We start from the raw sequence: 21727 nt of genomic DNA on the forward strand, positions 1-21727 counted from the left end.
TCCGTCCCGTCCTGTGAATGTTTGCTTCAAACAAAGTCGCCAATTTCAACACGGCATGCAAAGCACAGCTTTGGGTGAGAGACAGATCGAGACCGAGTTGGTGTGCTGGGGCGTGGAACATGAATACATGAATGTGATTGAAAGCTGCGCACACACACACACACACACACACAAGGGGAGATAGATAGATAGATAGAGAGAGCAAGAGAGAGAGAATATTACAACATCTATCTCATAACTGCCACGGCAAGAGTAAAGGGGCTGGATATGATTATCAAGCAGGTGCTGATGTATGAACGCGTGGCTGAATGGAGAGATGGATGCTGTATTGTGTTTCTAATGGTTGTTCATCAGAGGATGACTTTGCAAAAGGCAGGTAGATGACTCTGCACTGCGGCTTCGCTGTGAAATCAAAGGGCGAGAAGAGTCACAGAGATCTGGTGTATAACGGCCGAGGCTCAGATCGTGAGCTTTGACGGAGTCTGAAAAATAAGACATTCATCGGAGAGGGCGGTGAGCCGATCTCCACTGACTTTGGGTGAGAAGCGGGGATCATCCTGGACTAGGACGATCAATACATCAATCGCGATCTACCGCTCGATCGCAAAGGTAATACTGGTAGATAGCATGACATAAAAAAGAGATAGACATCAGCCAATCGTCCCTCCCATCACTTGATTGATACACAGGGCTGCCGGTAAGATGACATCTGATTTTCACTGCATATTCACTGCATATTCACGAACAACAGCGCGAAGTGCAGCAAGTCAGCAAGTTACCTCCAATTTTTAGCCCTTTTTTTTCTGTCAAACTTAAGAAAGGGTATAAAAATGAGTGGGGGAGCTGGACCAAGTAACAAGATAAAAATTTGTCACTTTCAAATGACATTTTCGAAGTGCGTTCGCCTCATCTGCCGGTCTATCATCGCGATACCAAAGAAGGGTAATGTGGAGCAGCATTTTCGGACCGTTCGTTGAAAATATGACACGGACGTCCCACCAAAAAGCGAGAAGAGAAAGAGAAAGGGGAAGGAACTAAAAATCACAGTTGTCCAGACCACAGTCACTTTTCACACAACAATACAAATGCGAAAGCCGCGACCGAAGCATCTTTCCGGCTGTAAGCAGCTACTGTCCGGACTTTGCATCCCTGGCTGATTCAATTCAATGCAAGTAATCAGATTGAACTTGGTTGATGACAAAAAAAAATGACATAGTTATTTTGTGTTGTGTAATATTGGCTCATGCGGTTACGCGAGGTACATCGACGTCATTGACGTGCAGTGCGGTTCATGGCCGGTGAGGCACGCCTACTATGAGGCAGGAGAACTGCATGCCTCACTTAGTGGCTCTTTGCAGCTGTTTCACGATCGCTCAGCACAAGAAATAAGTAACAAACATACAGTTGTTGACAAAAAAAAAACACTGTACATCGGAAATGTAGTTCATCTAGCAAAAGTGTTTAAAAATTTTACTCGCGCCATAAAGGCTCATAAGTCCGCGGCCTCACTGTGTGTCTCATCTCAGTATTTGAAAGTGCAAATCCAGCGATTTTGAGTAAAAAACATCCACAACTAGTCACGCTAAATGAAAAATACCTTTATTGTGTAAATCACTGATAATTATAACAATTAAATTCTTTTTTCGCTTTTCATTTTTTTCTTTCCAAGATTAACAAGTGAGGCACTGCCTCTCCTGCCTCCCCTGACTGCACGTCACTGATCAACATAACATTGTACATATCCAGAATGTTTTGCATTTTTGTTGTGGGTAGATCATTTTGACTTAGTCATTTTATAAGTAGCTGGCATGCTGAAAAAACGCGAGCAATTGACGTCAATTGGAGATAAACAGTAATTCACGCCATTTACCATTTACCGTCATCCACACAGCATATAGAGGACATACAACCCACCACTTTATCCTTCACCTCATATTCAGCCATTCATTCTCTCATTCGCTCATCATATGGAGACGTACAGCCATTCACCCTGAAACGACTGAAGCAGATCCCCAAGCGCCGCACAGGAATGTGGCCTTACGTCTCGTTCGGTTGTTCCGATGCCGCCGCCGCCTCCGGCTATGTCAGGGTGAAATCCCCGATCACTTGTTACCATTGGCAGGAAAGCGGTGTCGCCATGTACCTCGATAACATCCACATTTATTGAATTTCATCAGGGAGTGAAGTGAGTAAGGAAAGGCATTGAGCGGAATGCTAACGACAAACAAACAGAGACCTAAAAAAAATCCCATGATTAGCCGAGCGTTGAGCTCACAGCCACGCTGACGTCGGTGAGCTGCGAGAGGACACAGAGGAAATGTGGCGACGCAACACGACCTGTTCCAATAAACTGTCCAACAGAAAAAAATTGGCAGACGTTCGGCGGCTATGAGACGGGAAGCTGACCCTCTGTTGGAGGCGAGGCACGTGTCAAGTGCGACCCGCACGTGCAAATGTGTATAGAACAGGCTGATAAATTTGATAGTGATGGATTCGATGGTCACGAGGGTTTCACAAAGAACTCCCCTCGGAGAGCTTCTCAAACAAAGGAAGAAAATAATCGCACGGCGGCACGCAATTATGGTGAAGAGTTTGTTTGTCTCTCCAGCCATCTGGAACCGGTTAGTTTGGGAAAGTTGAGGAGAGTGCGGTCTGCTGAGAAGTTTGTCCGGAGGCAAGAGGATGATCGCTTGATTCCAGTGTCTAAAGTAAGCAAGTAGGACCTTTAGACATGATAGTAGCTGCCAAAAAATCATCAAAAAGTCATCTCATAAAGAGAGCATTTTAGCTGCGGGCGTGCTTTGCATCAGAGCACCACCCATGCATTTCCTCATATGGGTTCCATTAGAGGGAAAAATTGGAAATTTCACAGGCTAATTTGTTTTCCAATCATCAGCCAATTTTCTTCCACTTTAAAAATACAGAGGTGCAGATCGCTAATTCTGAGGGGGCAACAGAAAAACACCAACTCCTCCGCTTTTCTTATTTCCCCGGATTAGCTGTTAGTAATTTCAGTCTGCTTCCATACAGAGGATGTTGGAGCCGATCCGGGCTGTGATTGGCTGAGAGGAGGATTCACGCCGGACAGCTTCATCATTGAGCCGTCGAGAGACGTACAGACATTCAGCCACTAATGCACACGTCAGATAGAGACAAACAAAAATTCATCGTCTCACTCGCATGTCATATTGTATGGAGGCGTTCAACCATTCACTCTCATTTGCACTCCATATACAGAACTGTCTTGGAAAATTGGAATATTGTTATAAAGTTCTTTATCTTCTGTAATGCAATTACAAAAACAAAAATGTCATACATTTCGGTTCCATTACAAATCAACTGCAATATTGCAAGCCTTTTATTATTTTAATATCGCTGATTATGGCTTACATCTTAACACAAAAATCCTATCTCAAAATATTATAATATCATGAAAAAGTAATTTTTGTTTTTTCAATTGCATTACAGAAGATAAAGAACTTTATCACAATATTCTAATTTTCTGAGACAGTCCTGTATAAACATAAAACTACTCACTCTCTCATTCACGTCATATAGACATGTAGCCATTCACCTTCTCATCCACGCCATATAAAGATATGCAACCATTCGCTCATTCATTCACACATCGTGGCGACACAGTGAACCATTCACCCTTTCATTCATCAATTTTACATTCTTACTCCGTAAAGAGACATACAACAATTCAGTCTCTCATTAAGAAGTCTGGAAAAAGCCCCCCTGGGAATCCAACCAGGGACTTTCTCGCTGTGAGGCAGAAGCGCTAAACACTGCGCCGCCGTGCCCTCTGAGGAATTGGTCGACTTTTTTTTGCCTCCTGGCTGAAATGTCCCACACCCAAACATCCCCTGCTCATTGTGCAGTTCTTGGCCCGCGGCAGTGAACATCTGCGACTTATCAAATGGTCCTAGCACTTTATCACGGCGCGATTTTTGTCAAGATTTGCAGAACAACATGTTGCTCGCCATTCGTCAGGATTGTTTGACTTTCTGCGGGCTCACGGCGGGAAGAAAGTGTTCTGCAACAAGATTCGCGCAGAAAGTGAGCCACTGTGAAAGCGCTAACACCGAAATACATTCTCCTCAATATTGAATAATGTCGAAATCCATCATAACTGCGTTGTATCATGGTACTTATTAACTGTCAGCGATGTTACATTCAGGCGGATTAATGAATATACGGTCGATCGATATTAATCTGATGAAATCGCAGTCCGTTATTTATCGTGCGGCCATCGTACATTTAAAAAACCAGCTGCAAACATCAATTTGGCTGTTTTTCAGCGACGCGCGTCAGATTAAGATCACGCTATTTTTAATGAGTTCATTAGTTTCAGGACGAACATGTTTCACGTGAAACGCCAATTGCACACGTCTTGTCACAACTCTTACGAACATGGCGAAACTCTAATATCACCTTTGAGACGGCGGTTCGATTACTCAAGCATTGATTTAATTAAAAGCTCCGTCATCTAACGTACTGTGAAATATCACCGCTGAGACGTCGGACGGACGAAGTCAGTGGAGAACATCTTCACGGAGCCGCATTTTTGATATCCGCGTCATTTCCCACCATCTATTATTATCTTATCAACACGGGGGATTCCCTGATTTTGAAGGAAACGGCAAATATAAAGACAGGCGTTCGCGTTCAAAGTGCGAGGCGGCCGACCCCCCACTTGCGCTCCGCTCCCCGATCACAGCTCAGAGAGCCCTGTAATTGAAAAAGAGATTCGGCAATCCCGTTTCTGACAGACGGTGCGTCACATTCCCGCTACGATAATAGGATTGTGCAGCTCCCCGTTCGGGATATCTTCTTAGCTCAATGTGAGGCCCTGCAGACGATCCCGAATCCTGGTGTGGGGAAACCTCGACTCATCACGAAGTCACCCTCCCGGAGACGTGTGACCGCGCCGAGCTGTTTGGTTTCCCTCCGATGAGCGACGCCCGGGGTAAAGCGTCTCTGACAGACAGGCTCTTGTTAGACGTTGTGTGATTTTATTTCAGTTTCTGTTTTTTTTTTTTAAGGCCGGGATGCATCTTTCTGTCCGGCTGTCAGACGAGTGGCGGAACGGAAAAGCTTTTGGGTAGCAGACTGCCGAATGAGAAGCCTGTTCTTTTGTTTAAACTCATCAGATTAATTACGCCGCTTCGGTTCACTGTAAATGAATGCGGAAATAATGAGCTCATTTCCAGCGGTCGCACTGATTTTAGCAACAAATGGCAAAGGAAGAGTATCAACCTTTGACGGCTTAAATAAAGGCGTGAAACAAGAGTGAGACCAGACTATAGACGTAGTTACAGATGCATGAAGGCGCCGATCAAAACAAACCCCTATATGATGGGATGTAATTCCAAGGCATTTGCAATATTGGAGTAAAAAAAAAAAAAGCTGTTTCTTATCACCTTGGAGCGTAAGATTTACAATTTTATTCATTCATCATCTAGAGCCGGGGGACCAATCCCACCGGTCATTAGGCCAGAGGCAGTAGTTCACCCTAGACCGGTCACCACATGAGCAAAGGGCCATATGTAGAGACATATAGTCATTTATGTGTCATATTGAGACATATTTGTACAACCATTCACTCTGTCATTCACATACGTGGGCAATTCTGGTTCTCCAATGAACCTCCTGGATGTTTGGGACGAAGCCCATGCAGACGAGAGGGGAGAACATGCAGACTCCACACAGTCTGTATCCAACCAGGGACCTTCTTATGATAATAATAATTAATCCTTTATTAATCCCTCATGGGGAAATTCATTCTCTGCAATTAACCCATGATGGTTGAACCCGGAGCGGTAGGCTGCGATTGGTCTGCTTCTACCTCTACCGCCTCTTGCAATTTACAATTTTCCTTTACAATTTTCCTTCTCTCAAATATTTATTTTCAAATTAATTTGATCAAATCAAAGTAGATTAAGCCAAGATGTTTAACAGCCTTGGTTAGGACGGATTATGAGAAAATGGATCAAGAGAAGGGAGCAGCCAACCGGGCTGGTCTGAACCTCCCGTGGACCTGACCTTCTCATCTAAAGGAAATAAATTGAAAGGATTTTTTTCCATCTGGGAAAACAGTTCGGCGAAAAGTAGCAGTCAACCCACGCAATGTGACACATCCCCACTTCCCCACAGATCATAAGTGTGAGACAAAGCATCTCATTGGCGTTTCATTTGGCGTCTCCTTGACGATGCCATGTTGCAGGTTTAGCGGTGTGCAAAACCTAACCCAAAACGTAAAAGGCTTCTACAGTGATCCCTTGTTTACTTTTCACGGTTTCGCTACTTCACGGATTTGCATCGTGCATTGTGTTCTGCGTTCTGATTGGCTAAAAAGTCACTCCGCTTCTTCTCTACCTGTGCGTCTATAACGTTGCAGTTTAATATGTACACGTATGTGAAACAGCTTGCCAAATTTACATTACGTACGTGCAAATTCTCTTGCAATTTCGAGTTTCTCTAAAACCCATAATGTTGACTAAACGCTCTGGACCGACAAAAGCATCTGCGGCAGGGCCCAAAAGGCAGCGGAAGATGCTTTCTATCGCAGATAAAGTTAAACTTCTGGACATGCTAAGGGAAGGTAAAAGATATGCGGCTGTAGGTCGGCATTACGGAATTAATGAATCTTCCATTCGTTCCATAAAGAAGGAAGAAAATAACATAAGAACGACAGCAGCGATGTATAATAGGGTGTTTAATTGTATGATAATTGTAAAAAAAAAAAATAAAGGTTTCTACCTCACGGATTTTGCCTATCACGGGTTCTTTTTGGAACGTGACCCCCGCGAAAAACAAGGGTACACTGTATTGATCGGTGCGGAGCCGGGTGAATATCTGTCTTTCTCAAGGTTTTTTCAAGTTTTGAAACCAACCCACAACACATCCTGCGGTAATGCTCGCTTGAAAAAAAAAAAAAAAAAAAAAAAAAAAAAGGAAATGGATCTATTTGGATTCACGGGCACGTCAGAACATTAGGGTTCAACTCAATAGTAAAATATAACAATTCATGCTCACCCATGAAGTAGGTCACAATCTTGCACATGGCGGCCCCGAAGATGAAATCCTCCAGGATGTTTGGGATGAGGGTGAAAGGCATGCAGAAGATGGCCATCATCAGGTCACTGACTGCCAGCGACAGCAGGAAGGAGTTGGTCACGGTTCTCATGCGCTTGTTCAGCAGCAGGACGATGATGATCAGCAGGTTGCCGAACACGCTCAGCAAGAAGATGAGGGAGTAGAGCAGGATGCGCAGCGAGTCCATCTCTGGGGACACACAACACCATTAATCACTTTTTTTTTTTTCTTGATTAATTATCAGAAGGAAGCGCAGTTGCGCAAGTGGATTAGCGGACGCGAGGCCCCGCCGTAATAGACGGGCCAGATTAATCTTGTCGTCCCTTGCAAATAGGAATTATTTACTTGGTTCATCAAAACCCTTCACTGTTACGCTGTTGGTCATTTCAAGACAACGCTTACAGCTGCAGAGAGCGGCGATCAATAATGAAGAACAAGTAAGAAATCTACCGACGTAAACTCCACGGCCCACCAAAAGCGGGGGATTTCTTTTTCCGTATTCAGACGTGACCGCCGTCTCGTTTAAAACCTCGCAAACAATGTTAATGAAATAACGCAAAACAAAAAAAGAAGAGCAAACAGTATCGACACGCACAGAAAGTGGCCTGTTTGCACAACTAGAATATCTATTAGGAGAAAAACTAACTTCATGTAATCAGCATTCATAATTGTGTAAATGTCAATATTTGCCTCTTTGCCTTGTGAGCCGGATGATAGTTCAAATAACGGCCGGGAGACGATAGGAAGATGACGAAACACCAGTCTGGGCGGTTTCGGCGCCAACACAAAGCTGCTTTGAGAGACGGCGAGAGAAAGCTAGAAAAGCCAAGCGATCGGCCTTAAAAGTGTAAATTTCAGTGGGATCTAGGAATGCAGAGCAGCCCGGACGGAGGGTTTAGGGATGCTCCCTTCACTTACGGCAGCCCGTCACAGCCCGTCGGTTTGAGGATGAGACTATCTGACAGGACAAGGTCGGGGCCGGCCGCTGCCAGGCTGATTGGGCCTCTGATTAAAAGCAGGAATGAGCAGGAAAGCGAAGAGCTCCGCGAAGACGGGGACGCAGGGATGGCGATAAAGCCGACGAAGACCCGGGCATTTTACGGCCCGCGGGCCACAACCGAACCGTTTTGCTTTTTTATCCGGCCCGCCAAACAATTTTCTGTGAATATTCTAATTTTATTTATATGATTTTATTTTTATCAATTTAATCATATTTTAAGTATTTTCAATCCGTATTTGGATTTAGAAATTGTTTTTTTTTTTTCCTTTTGATGTAAATAATTAATGATATAAATGTATCGACATTATTTTGTATGTAATCATCCATACGAAATTAATTATTTATATCATTATTATATATATCGTTAATTATTTTAAAGTTGAAATAAAACGCCAAAAAAAGTAGATATTTAAATTGCAATTTTCATCGGCGATACATAGTTTGCCCGCGCATAAAAATTATATGAGAAATACGGCCCGCCAGTCAAAATAGTTGCCCACCCCTGTGCTAACGGATATCAGAACGAGGACTCCTTGTGCACGGCACTCAGGAACTAACACATAAATTACAATTTGGGTGCCCCAAAAAGTTTTAAAGGGCAGCCCAATCAGAAGGATGTCAGTTCAATTCTCCTTCAATCAGCATGTTACAGTGTGCTTGACAGCAAATTGAGACCCTTTTATTTCACACTAATATGCACCAGATGTTTATTTTCAAAATATGTCGTGTACCCCCGAGCCACAAGGATCTCAAGAGATGACACGGATTTTTACAGAGCAGTAAAATGCAAAGTAGTAGAAATAGCACAAGAATTAGCTGTTACGGATAATATACTTAACATATTAGCGTCCTGACTCTGGGCTACACCAAACAATTTGCACAGTCGCAGACTTTGAAAGTAAAATCGGAAGGAAATCTTACGGGGAGTTTTTCAAGTTTTACACTGGAATGACAGTGTAAGGTGGTAACAATGTCAAATATGTTTGATATTATCACAAGTGTTTCAGTCTTTGCTGTGATGTAACAAAATCAATAGCCAATAGATGAGCGCCAGCAAAAAACAGGAAATCCGGTAGACAACCATAGACCGGAGATGGTATTTGTTGGCAGTACAGATGATTATGGAGCTTCCAAAAAGAGGAGCGGATGGTTGAGCCGCGGGCAGAACAGCCCAACTTGGATGACGTCGTCTCTCTGACGTATCACGACCGAGTGGAGACGGAAAGTAGCCTGAACTGAAATAGCAGAGGCTCTGCAATACCCGATAAAAACACTGCACAGTGGGAAAAAAAAAAACTGCAGACAGAATCGAGTTGCTGTCTTGTAAATAGTGACCCTGTAAGATTCACTGTCTCTGTAAAATATCAGCTTTGGCTGCAACTAAAAACTTGTCTTTAACTGTGAACAGGTGTGAGATGATAGTTTTCCACGAATTTTACTCAAAACATTTCTGAGATATGGGTTAGCTTAAGACACAGCTTAGCATTCTGAGTTTAATGGGCTAAGTGGGGGTTAGCTGACTAACTTATTTGCTGTAAGTGTGTCCGCTACACCTGCTGAGTCTCCATCTGTTAAGCACTGTGGCCGCTCCCGCCGATGGGGAACGGGTTGGATCCAGCGTTTGAGCTTCTCTATTAGGACTCCGATTGACAAATCCTTGGTGCGTCTCTCTCCCCGGTAATGTTAATTTAAAGGCTGACATTGATACATCTCTCTCTACCCCTTCCTCCTCCGGGACGTCAACCGCCGCCGCCACGGTTACAGATAACAAAAGACGCAGAGGACACGTGTAAAAGTTATTGCATATCAATCACGTGGGATGCGGAAGTCTTTGAGCCGCTCTCGGCACACCGTCGAGAAAAGGGGCTTGTTGATTTCTGCGCCGCCTTTCATATCTGCACATAAAAAAAAGTTTCAGTTGTAATATAAAGCAATCAGTGGCAGGGTGCATTAATATCCCCCCTTGTGACTTGGAGATAACCTTGACTCCAAATATGAATAATTCTTTTACGAGGCAAACCCGCTTGTGAAGCGCATCCCTGCGGTTCATAGAAATCCCTGTGAAAGTCAAGGGGGGGGTAAATTTACAATTCATGATGGGAGTTGGAATGACACCTGGGAATGCTGCCATTTACGCATAATCAGCGAGCAATTTGCGCTCTCGCACACGCCGGAGCGGCGCTGCGATGGATCCTGTGTGATCCGGTTCAGTGGAAATAGAATTATCTTTTCAACGAGCGCCCACGGTACCTCGGATCCCCTGAGCCGAGCCACTCCCCGGACTATTTACTCTGCTCGCGCCACATCTCTCAAGCGTGACGGCCGGGTTCAAATCCACAGGTTTCTATAAATACCCGCCGGATCGCGGGGTTGGGGGATGTGAAACATTTCAGCGGCGACCCTGAACCGACCGACGCACATCATGTGTTTACTCGACCTGCGCTTTCTCTGTCCCCGCTGTGGGATTTATCTGCCGGCGCATTGCAACGTACGATTATGTTTCCCTGATGTGATCATTAAAGTTTCATTACATCGTATCATTTTTTGTTTTATCCGGAGAACAGGATTTCCAGGGGGTTTTTATAGCAGGGCCGTTCCGAGCCCTTTATCCACTCGGGGGTTGCCGAGTAGCGCGACATGACAGGATTGACTGATGGATCTCATCCTGGATAAATTGCTGCCGAGATGGTTGCTAATGAGCTTCGATAATCACAGAGGCGATATGACTGGGACGCGGAAAAAAAAGAGCCGGAACTACTTTCGTCATGGCCCAGGAGAGCAGGTGGAATGCAAATTAAGCCCACGTGTGTCGGTAAAGTCTTGCAATAATAACAATAATGCAACTGTTAGCTTCATCCAAATTTGTCGTCGCTTTCGATCCCACGTCAGGCTAAAGATATCAATCCAAAGAATTGCAAGTCACTGCTTAATTTGTGAAAAAAAAAACGCTATTTAGCCATTCATGAGTTTTCAGTTACTTGGACGCACTATTAAATTTGCCTGTTTCTTGCAGGCATCTATTTTGGCCCATTTGGCCCATCCATTAGATTAATGTTGGACTCGCTTTAAAAATACCACCTGCACGTGGACGCCAGCGATGTATTTCTGTCTCGGCACGACAGCTGGGCATGATTCAATAGCTAAATAACAGGACGCAACTGTTGTCTGTACGGCATGTCGGGTACTTTCTGTTGGAATTCCAATGATTGGTTGCCACTTGGTTAAAAAGAAGCTATTAAGAAGATAAAGCTTATGGAGAAAGAAAAGCTGCAGGACCAGTCAGACACACAGCGGTCAGTTGCGACATTAATTGTCCGCTCTATTCATCCTCTGCAATGTTTTGACCGCCGCATTGTTTATATCTCTCGGGGATGGCAGGGTTTCCGAGAGCCGCGATAACATCCGCGCATAAACAGATCAACCAATCCGACACGTTCCATTTGAGTCTGGTTTTACGCTTCGGTTATGTGTCTCCAGAGCCCTTCTCACAGAGACGTAACGGCTCAGAGATGTTATTACAAAACCTATTTTAATCAGTTGCGGTTCCTAGAACCTTTTCAGGAACCGAGCCGTTTCTCTGTCCGTTTGGACGGTAGAGGAACCAGGAGCCACAGACGTCAGGTCTGTGGCTCTGTGGCCCTGGACTGGTCGCCAGTCATTGGCAGGGCCACATATGTAGACAAATAATCATTCACACACTCATTCATTCGGGGCAATTCTTCAAATTAACCTGCATGTTTTTGAACTCATCTGATAGTACATGGTTATTATTGGTCCGTGTCGCCCAACTTTTTTGCTTCTCGGCGGTTTGTTTTTGATTGACACTTGCGTCACCCCCACTGCGGCGATTACTGCCTGTGAGAATGCGAAACTACAAAGTTCACCTAGAGGGAGGGAGTTCGACAGCAAAATTCTCAGAGTTCTCAGAACTTTTCTGCCCATAATGAAGCTGAAGTCTGTCATAGATGTCATTAAAACAATCCCAGGGTTGAAAATGCCAACCAAGCCGAGCCTCAGACCATTCCGGTTCTTCCCAGGTTAACACGTGGGCCAACAATCTCCTGGCGCTAATGGTTCGTCATGAAGGTGGAGGTGGTTTTCTAGAAAAGAGAAAGGCCTTAATGAGCTTCCATCATGTCTTCCCCTGGAACAGCTCGTTTCTTGTCAGAACCCCTTAAGTAAGAAGACTGATGTCAACGTTTAGACTTGAAGCTGCGCTTCAACGGGGTGCAGCCGTCCAAAAGCGACATAGCGACATGTCAAATTGGGCAAAATGCATGAAAATACCATCCATCCAGGGTACGCCCTGGACTGGTCGCCAGTCATTGGCAGGGCCACATATGTAGACAAATAATCATTCACACACTCATTCATTCGGGGCAATTCTTCAAATTAACCTGCATGTTTTTGGACGCTGGGAGGAAACGGGAGAACTCGGAGGAAACCCGCGCTGAGAACATCAAAAGCTGTGTTCAAACGCATACAGGACCTCTATTGAAATTTCCTTATGCGCGTTTTGGGGCACCTGCTTAATTCCTAATCATAATTTGGTTTGAAATTAGCATCATTTTATTCTAATGAGGCGGGTCATTGTACCTTCCCAGGTGTCACAGTGTCATCACATTCTAATTACTTTCTTTTTTTTTTTTAGTCTAAAGTCAAGCTAGAGGGACCTCTTTGAACAAATTGTCAACATCCACTTCCACTGTGTTAAGTGTTATTTTATTTCTATCTCATAAACACTCCAGACCGAATGAACTAGCACAAAAACCCTGCATTAAAACCCCTGAATTTGCAATTCCAGGAAATCACAGACCTACTAAAAGCCAATATTTAATCCTTTCCATCCTCGTGCCGTTTATCACGGCAAGCCAGATGCTGCACGTTTTCGGCCCGTTAAGGTTTCTTCAGAATCAAAGATAAAGATCGGGACGCTTGCAAATTTGCATCTTGATGTGAAAGAATGCAACATTACCGGCTGGTGGTCAAGTAAGGCGGCGCCTCGCACGTGACCGCGCCACGTTAATGATGCTTATAAGACCATCGGCAAAATTAATCCTTTGACGTTAATTCAGCGTGTTGCTCGGTATGCCGGCCTGAAAATCACATATTACAGCCGCAGTGAGGTGAGTTACTCTTACAGTCAGCAGAATAAAACTCAATTAGTCCTTTCACAAAGAGCTTCATCCAAGAGGGTAAAATCAATCCAGCATTTCCTCGGTAGTTTATAGCATCGGCTCTTCTGCATCCCCCTGAACCAGCACAGCAAGTGCTCTGTTTGGAATGCCTGTTCAGAAATGATTCCGCGAAAGTCTCCCTTTCTCTGCTTTTGAAATTTTGAAATTTGAAACCAAGCTCACAATGAAATGCCAGACGTGCGCCGACCATCGGGGCGATGTTGGAAGGCGAAGGTGGCGTGCAGTGGGCGTGAGTGCGCAGCTATTTAAAGTGGAGCGTTCAGCGGATAAACAGAGGCAGAATTACGGCAGCGCGGCCTGAACCCGGGGTGCAGATTTAGCGGATACCGTTTGCGGTTTGCCGTCCTTGCACACGCTGTTTTGAGAAACCCTGTCGCTCGCCCCACAACCGTCTCATTGAGGCACTTTCTAAGTAAATAAGGGCTTTCGGTCGAGACAATCTGATAAAGTCAAACTACAGCCGGAAACGATCAATACCGACGATCCCAACGTAAAGGTGTGAATCCTCTACCTATAAATTGATCTTTAAGATACAGTGCTTCTGTCAGATTATTAGTTTGTAACTGCGTGACGCTGTCATTCTGTGTGGTTTCAGCAAAACAAGCTGAGTTGTGTTGAATGTTATTTTTCCAATTTTGTAAAACCTGGAACCGTTTTTTTCAGCCTAAAAGCACATTTGAATAGCTTTTCTTTTCCTAAACCATCCGTCACTACATCAAAACTCAGCGGTCTCCTCCTTCGGCAACGGCTGAGTGAAATATTTCAGGACAAAAAATTCGATTATAAAAAAAGAAAAGAACCGTTTTAAATCTAAAAATAGCTGTGTTTCTTTGAGGAAATAAAACCACAGAACCCTTTCATCTCTTTGTTAGTCCAAGTGGAACTGATGTTTTTGTTTTGTTTGAGTTCATTTCAAATCAACTTTTACTGTTATGCAGATGATCTGCCGCTTTATATGCCGTTAAACACAGATGGCTGGGACTCACACAAACTTTGCACGTGTCTGGCTGCTGTGAGCAGCTGGTTATCCTCCAATTTCTTGCCTCTGAGCTCGGCCAAGAAAGAAATGATTACCATCAGACCTGCGAGGCAGTGTCGTCTTTCCAACAATTTCACTCTGTCCTTGCACAATTGTGTTTTTCAGCGCAATGACGGTCAGAAATCTCGATGTTCTTCTTTGACAGGACGTTTTCTTTTGACCTTACCGGTCGCCTTCTTCCGTCTTAGAAACATCAGCTAAAGATCAGTCCTGCGTTGTCTTTATAGGAGGCAGAGATCTTAATCTGAGCATTAACAGGTTGCCGAACAGAAGTATCCAAGCCCTGCAAGCTCTCCAAACTGCAGAAGCCGAGTAAGTCAATATCAACACGTAACTCCGGTGGCGACCTCGCTCCACTGGCTTCCTGCTCAGGGGAGAGCAAACTTTAAGGTGTTGCGTTTCGAATGAAATAGTCAACAGCGTTGCACCATCTTATCTATCTGACTCAGTAGAACCAAAGGACGTGCACTGCAAGCTCTCCAGGTTTCCTCCCACGGTCCAAAGTCACGCATTGGGTAAAATGGAAGCCTCCGTTGCCTTTTTCGCACATTTGGAGATCTGGATAAAGTTTCGCGACATCGATGCATTTCCTCAAGTCCAAGTTTTAACACTTGGTGAGAATCTACCGGCGAGACGGATCAATTTACAATCCCAGATCTTTAATCCTAATGAGAGGGCTCTTGTGAAGCAGAGAGGTTTTGCGCCAACTTTTCATTATGTTGATGAAAAACCAGCAGCTACATCTCTTTCACTCACATTTAAAAAAAGCAAAACAGCTGAGTTAGCCGTCCTCACCATTGTGACCCTGAATGCAGGATAAACGATATAGATAATGAATGAATGAGTGAAAGGACACAAATGCGATGTATGAAACCCCATGTTTTATCTTTCTCGACAAGCAGTCGTTTTCCCTTTTGAGTCATATCAATTTCTTATTCCTTACAACCGCTGCTAATTTGTTTTAGTTTTGTCAGCTGTCCTGATCACAGCGTGGTACTTCAGACCCGCTCGAGTATCGTGCGGAATGATATTTGCAAAAAGATCAGATCTTACAGCGTCGCTCATTAAACATGGCTCTTAACCGTTCAGAGCGAGAAAACGTGGGGGTGAGTCGAGCTATTGTGTCAACACGAGGGCTCGTCGCCGGATTTTAAAAAAGAAAAACCTACATATTAACGCCGTTTGGGACAGTTGTTTACAAATTAGCGGTTAAAGGCCTTGCGTTAATTATTTCTAAAAGGACTTGAAATCACATGAAGCGAAATGAGAAATCACCGGCTCAGGTTGTCAAGTGGGTCCCGCGCTAATCGAGAGGATACTTATTTAATCTCCGGCTCAGATCGAGGCCGGGACTTTCAGCCTTTTGGCAAGATACTTAAGTGCTACTTGCTTAGTAATTGCTCGCGATGAGCAGGCTGAGGCTCCTGGAATGTGGGGATGGGAGGATGAACGGATGAATGAGGTCACGTTGCATAGTGTATTGATTCACCATTGAGGTCAAAGCTACCGATCATGCTGTACCATGTGGTCTGTTACCTTAATACTGGGTTCTCGACTTAACCTGACAAGATATTGGTCCAAGAAACAGCCTACTGTTACAAGGATCTATTTTATTATCTCAAGAGGTGATGACTCCCGCTGCTGTTTCCAGCCAATCATCCGCTCAGACTGCTCTCGCTCGCCGGGCCGACGAAATAGAATTAGCTCCGATCTTTTCCTCTCGCTCCCAGGACGGCGTCCTACTCGATCTGACGTCCGAGTTGGGATACGTATCGACAGCGCCGGCATTTCGAGAGCGGTGGAAAAAGTTGAACTTATGTTGTTACGGATTAAAGGGGAGTTTCTCGACCAGGTTCAATACGGGCTCATCGGACCCGGCGTCACACGGCCGATAGAGGAGTTGCATCTTGGGGGATTTCCCTATTGAACTCGGGATCGAGTGAGCGTTCGCCCTTTCATCCGCCCCATAAATCACGGCAAAGCCAACAGTAACATCCCGTTGTATTCCGAGGGGACGACGTGCTACGCAATTACTTTGTTAGGACCGCGGGAGCTCCGCGGAATATAAAGTAAAAGGAAGACGGGTTAAACAACGGTGCAAAATAAAAGGTCGGAACAGCAGAATAACAGGTAGAGGAAAATCTAGAGAGGTGGAGGTATGCTCTGGAAAGGAGAGGAATGAATGTTAGTCACAGCAAGACAGAATATATGTGTGTGAATGAGGGGAACTCGGGTGGAACGGTGAGGCTACAGGGAGTGGAGATCGAGAAGCTGGAGGATTTCTTAGGGTCAACAGTCCAGAGCAACGGAGAGTGTGGAAAAGAGGTGAAGAGACGGGTCCAAGCAGGTTGGAATGGGTGGAGAAAAGTGTCAGGGTACTATGTGATAGAAGACTTTCAGCCAGAATAAAAGGAAAGGTGTACAAGACAGTGGTGAGACCAGCGATGATGTATGGACTAGAAACTGTTACAATGACCAAAAGACAGCAGGCAGAACTAGAGGTTGCAGGGATGAAGATGTTGAGGTTCTCTTTGGGAGTGACCAGGATGGAGAGGATCAGGAATGAGTCTATCAGAGAAACAGCACATGTTAGATGTTTTGGAGAGAAGGTCAGAGAAGCCAGACTGAGATGGTTCGGTCATGTACAGAGAAGGGATGGTGAATATATTGGTAGACGGATGCTGGAATTGGAGCTGCCAGGCAAGAGGTCTCGAGGAAGACCAAAGAGAAGATTTATGGACGTAGTGAGAGAGGATATGAAGGTAGTTGGTGTGAGAGAGGAAGATACAGAGAATAGGGTTAGATGGAGAAAGTTGACTCGCTGTGGTGACCCCTGACGGGAAAAGCCGAAAGAAGAAGAAGAAGAAGAACAGCAGAATAACTCCTCTGTAAGACTCGAGATTTGGGAAGGTCAAGCTGTTGGTACATTGTCAGCTATACGTCAGCGGCGCGCCGTTTGACTGACGGCGGAGTCGGAAAGAACAAATCCATAAAACCTCCCTCGTCCTCCTCCGTTCGTCTGCAGGTGGACGGCATCCCGGATCGATACTGCCGTCACATGTCTGCAGGGATCTTTACTGGAACAGTTTGCGTGTACAGGCATCTCAGTGCTTCCACGTGAGCCGTGATCTATGCCCCCTTTTTGCAAATTAAACCTACGGGATCGATACACCTGAGAGTCATTGTCACTTATTGATTTTTTTTTTTTTTTTTTTGTCCGTGTGTAGATGTGGCTCCGGTGAACAAGTTTCAACAGCCCGCGTCGCCGGAGATTCCTCATCTTGCGTCCCCGACTCCGGGGAGGAAGATGCTAATTTCTACCAGACGCATCATCTAGTACAGTGTTTCCCAACCTTTTTTGAGCACATATTTTACATTAGAAAAATCACTCAGCACACCACCAAATAAATATGTCAAAAACATTTTTTAACGAATTAGAATGAAACCGTAGTCTCAATATACTTAGAGTGAATTCATATATATCTAATATCTGTAGATTCGTCAAGTTGCAATGCAAATTTCCCATTGATGTGCAACTTTTCCAGAGCACTTTTTTCAATGTCTGAAGACATGTCATCAATATGTCTGAAAATGATATTATTTGAGAGAACTCTGGTTATTTCTTTATCGACGCCAGAGCCGGGCATTTCTTCTACAATGATTTTGCCGGCAGGTAGTATTAATGTTTTGCTACGGTGTGTGGCTGTTTGGATTTAGAGATGAGTTCAGCAACTTTACAGCAAGCTTTCACTGCTCTCTCACTCGTCTTGGTAGTTTTCAACAACGCTGCCTGTTTGTTTATGCAGATACAAGTACTTTTTATTTTAAAAATGTATCACGCAAAGCGTCACTAATCACTCTGATACACAGATGCACAGGTTAACCCTCATATTATGTTAAGGGTCAATTTGACCCATTGGGTCAACGGGTGAAATGGGTTGAATTGACCCTTAGCATAATAAGAGGGTTAATTCACTACCCGTTGCCATTGAATGGACCCACTGCCCACATAGACATAGGAAGACACATTATTTGCGTTGGATAAATAATTTTCGGACCAATCAGGTGAAAGTGGGCGTTTTTCCACGGCACACCTGATGTTCTCTCACGGCACACTAATGTGCCGCGGCACAGTGGATGAGAAACACTGATCTAGGAAATTGGATCCGTATTAGAAAGCAGCGCTGGTCTGCTGGCAGAGCACAGATTCTCTGCAGAAACCAGAAACCAAACCTAAAGCGACTGGGCTATCCCCGCCCCCCTTAAAAACGATGCACCTCATTATTTCTTATCTAACGTGCACTCAGAGAGACGGGGTGAGCTCAGCAAAGTGCCACTTTGAATCAACGGAAGGACGAGGATCGGGGCTGAGCCGAGGTGCCGCCACAGATGTTGCTCCGTAACCTGGCCTGAACCGAGCCTCCGTCATGACTGCGCAATGATTCCCGCCAGACGCCGTTTCCGCTCCGCTGGAAGAAGTTACGACAGACGAGCACCGAGAGTTCACTCGAAGTTTTGACCAGTCAGCTTCTATATCTTTATCCTATTAGGACTCTAGAGCTATAACGTGACAGGAGGCGCTATGGTTCTGCAGGATTAAACTGGATATTATCAGCTTTTTTAAGACAAGCAGCAGAATAATGTGTTATTAAACTAACTCAATAATGGACCCTCAGGCGTTCTTCTTATAATAATTATTTTACGAGCTCAATTATTGTTCGGCCTTATAACATCAGAAATTAATACGAAAATAATGTGGACAGAAACATATTCCGTTCCGGTGAGGAAAAGAGGCTTGCGGCTTTGACCTTACAGGAAATAACAATAATAATGATAATAATTAGTATTATTATCATATTATTATTTTATTATTATTATTATGATGAAGAAGAAGCGATAGATAAAGAATTAATTAATCAATAATGATGAAAATACAAATGATAGCATTAATAATAATTCATTAGCAAAACAACTTAATAATAATACTAATTATAATAAGAATGATGATAAGTGGTAGATAAAGTGAATGATGCTAAAAAAATGATGATAACAATAACAGTACTTGCAATAAATATAATGATGATGACAAAAGTAATCAATGATGATAATTCATTATTTATACAGCTTAATAATGATTATCATTATAAGATATGTGGAATATGGTTAAAGGGAGAAGGTTTATTTGCCATGGCGATCCCTGAAGGGAAAAGCCAAAAGGTAATGAAGACGATAATGAATGAGTTAATATAAAAAAAAATTATAACGATAACAATACTAGCAATAATATAAGGATGAGAACAGTGATTATGATAATTATAATATTTATCCATAATCATAATAATAATTCATTGTTTACACAGCTTATCCTGCACTCAGGCTCATGGTGGGACTGAAGCGTATCCCAGCTGTCATTGGGTCCGACCTCTCATTCACACGTCTGGGCAAATGAAGGGTCCCAAACAAAAATCCTGCATGTTTTTGGACTGTGGAAGGAAACCACAGACACGGGGAGAACTTGGACAGCGATCGATGTTTCACTTTATGTGACGTGTCAATGAAGGAGTGAACGCTTGTTATGTCTCCAAATGTAACCCCGTGACAACCGGCCTTCGCCCCATGACAGCTGGGAAAAGCTCCATCCCCGCTTCGACCCTGTGTGCAGGATAAGCGGTAAAGCCGATGATTTAGCCAAAATGATCATATCTTGCATCCTTATTAAAGCTGTCTGACACAAAAACACGCCCTGAGGTTGAGAAGTGTCTCCACTGCATTTTGCATCTCAGCCCAACATCAATGAGACTTTTTCTTCGCACAAACATTTGGAAGTCACGCAGCCCGAGCCCAACTGTGCCGCCCGGAGGAAAAAAAAAACACCCATCGGACAAACGGCGATTCCACAAGTGGCCGCCTTTAATTGCCATCGCGGCGGAGGAGCTCTTCACCCGGGAGCAGCTGCGTAATCGGAACCCATCTCTGCCCTTTGGTCTAAAGAGAGAAAGCTCGCCAAAGCAAATAGGAAGCGTGTGAGACGATGATGAGACGCAGGACGTTTCTCCCGCTCGTACAAAGCCCGTTCGAACGCCCCTGCGGGTAATTGAAAGGGCTGATACGGCTGCACGCCGATAGCGTTCCTACGCGGCCGACAAAGGGAAAGCGTGGAAGGGTGAGGATGGGCTGTGAATAATTTAGTGGGGGAAGATTGGATATTTTCTGGATACTGCGGCAAGCGGCGGCAGGGACAAATTTTGAGGGGGAACTCTCTCTCGCCCACGCTCAGACCTCATTACCTAATCGCCCCCCCGCCGTGCCGGCATCCCACCGCCCCCCGACAATGCAGAGGTTTAATCTCCCCCGGCGGCTCCTCGGCACTTTGTGAATTACGACGCGAGGAACATAAAGATCACGAGGAGGCCCCTCCACCGCGATTGACGCCCGGGGGGGGGTGATGGATCGCAGGTGAGCCTGATTAAATCCAGTCGCCGCCTGTGAAATCACTTTGCTCGCACTTTCGCGGGGAGGGGGAGAAAATTCACGGGTGGGGGATAAGTTAAGTCCGAGTCGTTTGTCACTCGTGGACGTCGACGCCTTCGGGTCGAGCGATCCGAGGAGAGCGGAGGAGAAGTCCTACCTTTGGTTCTGGTGATGGGTCTGGGGAGGAGGGAGCTGCCGTTGGTGCAGCTCATGTTGAAATCCCCAACTTCCAAGCTGAGGTTGCGAGGAAGCCCGCAGTCCGACCCCATCGTGTCGCTCCCGTTCCCCGACATGTCTCCACGCCGCGGAAGACCGAGGGATGCTCTGTGGGAGGGAGGCGGATCCGCAGGCGGATCAACGCGCCGCCGCAACCTTCTGCTCCATGACGGCTGGAGGGTTTGGAAACTTGGAAAGAAAAAGTGAGAAGTTTCCCCAAAAAACAAAAAAAAGAAAAAAAAAGGGAAACACCGCGAGAATAAGTCGTGGGGAGGAAATGAGAAGAGGAGAGCACACACTCCACGGACACACTGTGGAGGAATGAAGCTGCGCTGCTAAGGCAACTGAGGATCTCTCTCCCTCTCTCTCTCTCTCTCTCTCTCTCTCTCTCGCAACACTCTCTCACTCACTCACACCTTTCTTTCAACCAACTGTGTGCGCGTTTGCATGCGTGCATGCGCCTGTGCGCGCGTGTGCGTGTGTCGTGCACAACCCCCGCTGGAATCCCCGTAAAGTTGTTCTCGCATCCCCTGCGGTTCTGCAGCGAGCTGCTCCTCCTCGGTCGTTCCGTTTTGTTTTCACAGCCGATGAGGAGAAGGGTGAAGTTTGTCTTTCGCAAATACGACGAGGGACAGATCTTGCTCCGGGTGCGAGGGAGATGCAAGTGTGAAGGAGAGAGGTGGGATGACACTTCCGTTTTTG

General features: G+C 45.0%; 1 protein-coding gene across 1 annotated transcript in view; it reads right to left on the reverse strand.

Moving 5' to 3' along the window:
- Positions 1–21263, reverse strand: part of cckbra (cholecystokinin B receptor a) — a 46319-nt gene extending 25056 nt beyond the window's left edge. The window contains exons 1-2 of the mRNA XM_086147978.1: positions 20967–21263; positions 7042–7290 (exon numbers count right to left, since the gene is read on the reverse strand). Of these exons, the coding sequence (XP_086004104.1) occupies positions 7042–7290; positions 20967–21102 (385 nt within the window). The 5' untranslated portion in view covers positions 21103–21263. The remainder of the gene's footprint in view (positions 1–7041; positions 7291–20966) is intronic.
- Positions 21264–21727: the final 464 nt, after the last annotated feature.

This window comes from Fistularia commersonii, chromosome 6 (assembly GCF_037954325.1).
Source record: "Fistularia commersonii isolate RoL2024-O1a breed Wild chromosome 6, RoL_Fcom_v1.0, whole genome shotgun sequence".
In the NCBI taxonomy this organism is placed as follows: domain Eukaryota; kingdom Metazoa; phylum Chordata; class Actinopteri; order Syngnathiformes; family Fistulariidae; genus Fistularia; species Fistularia commersonii.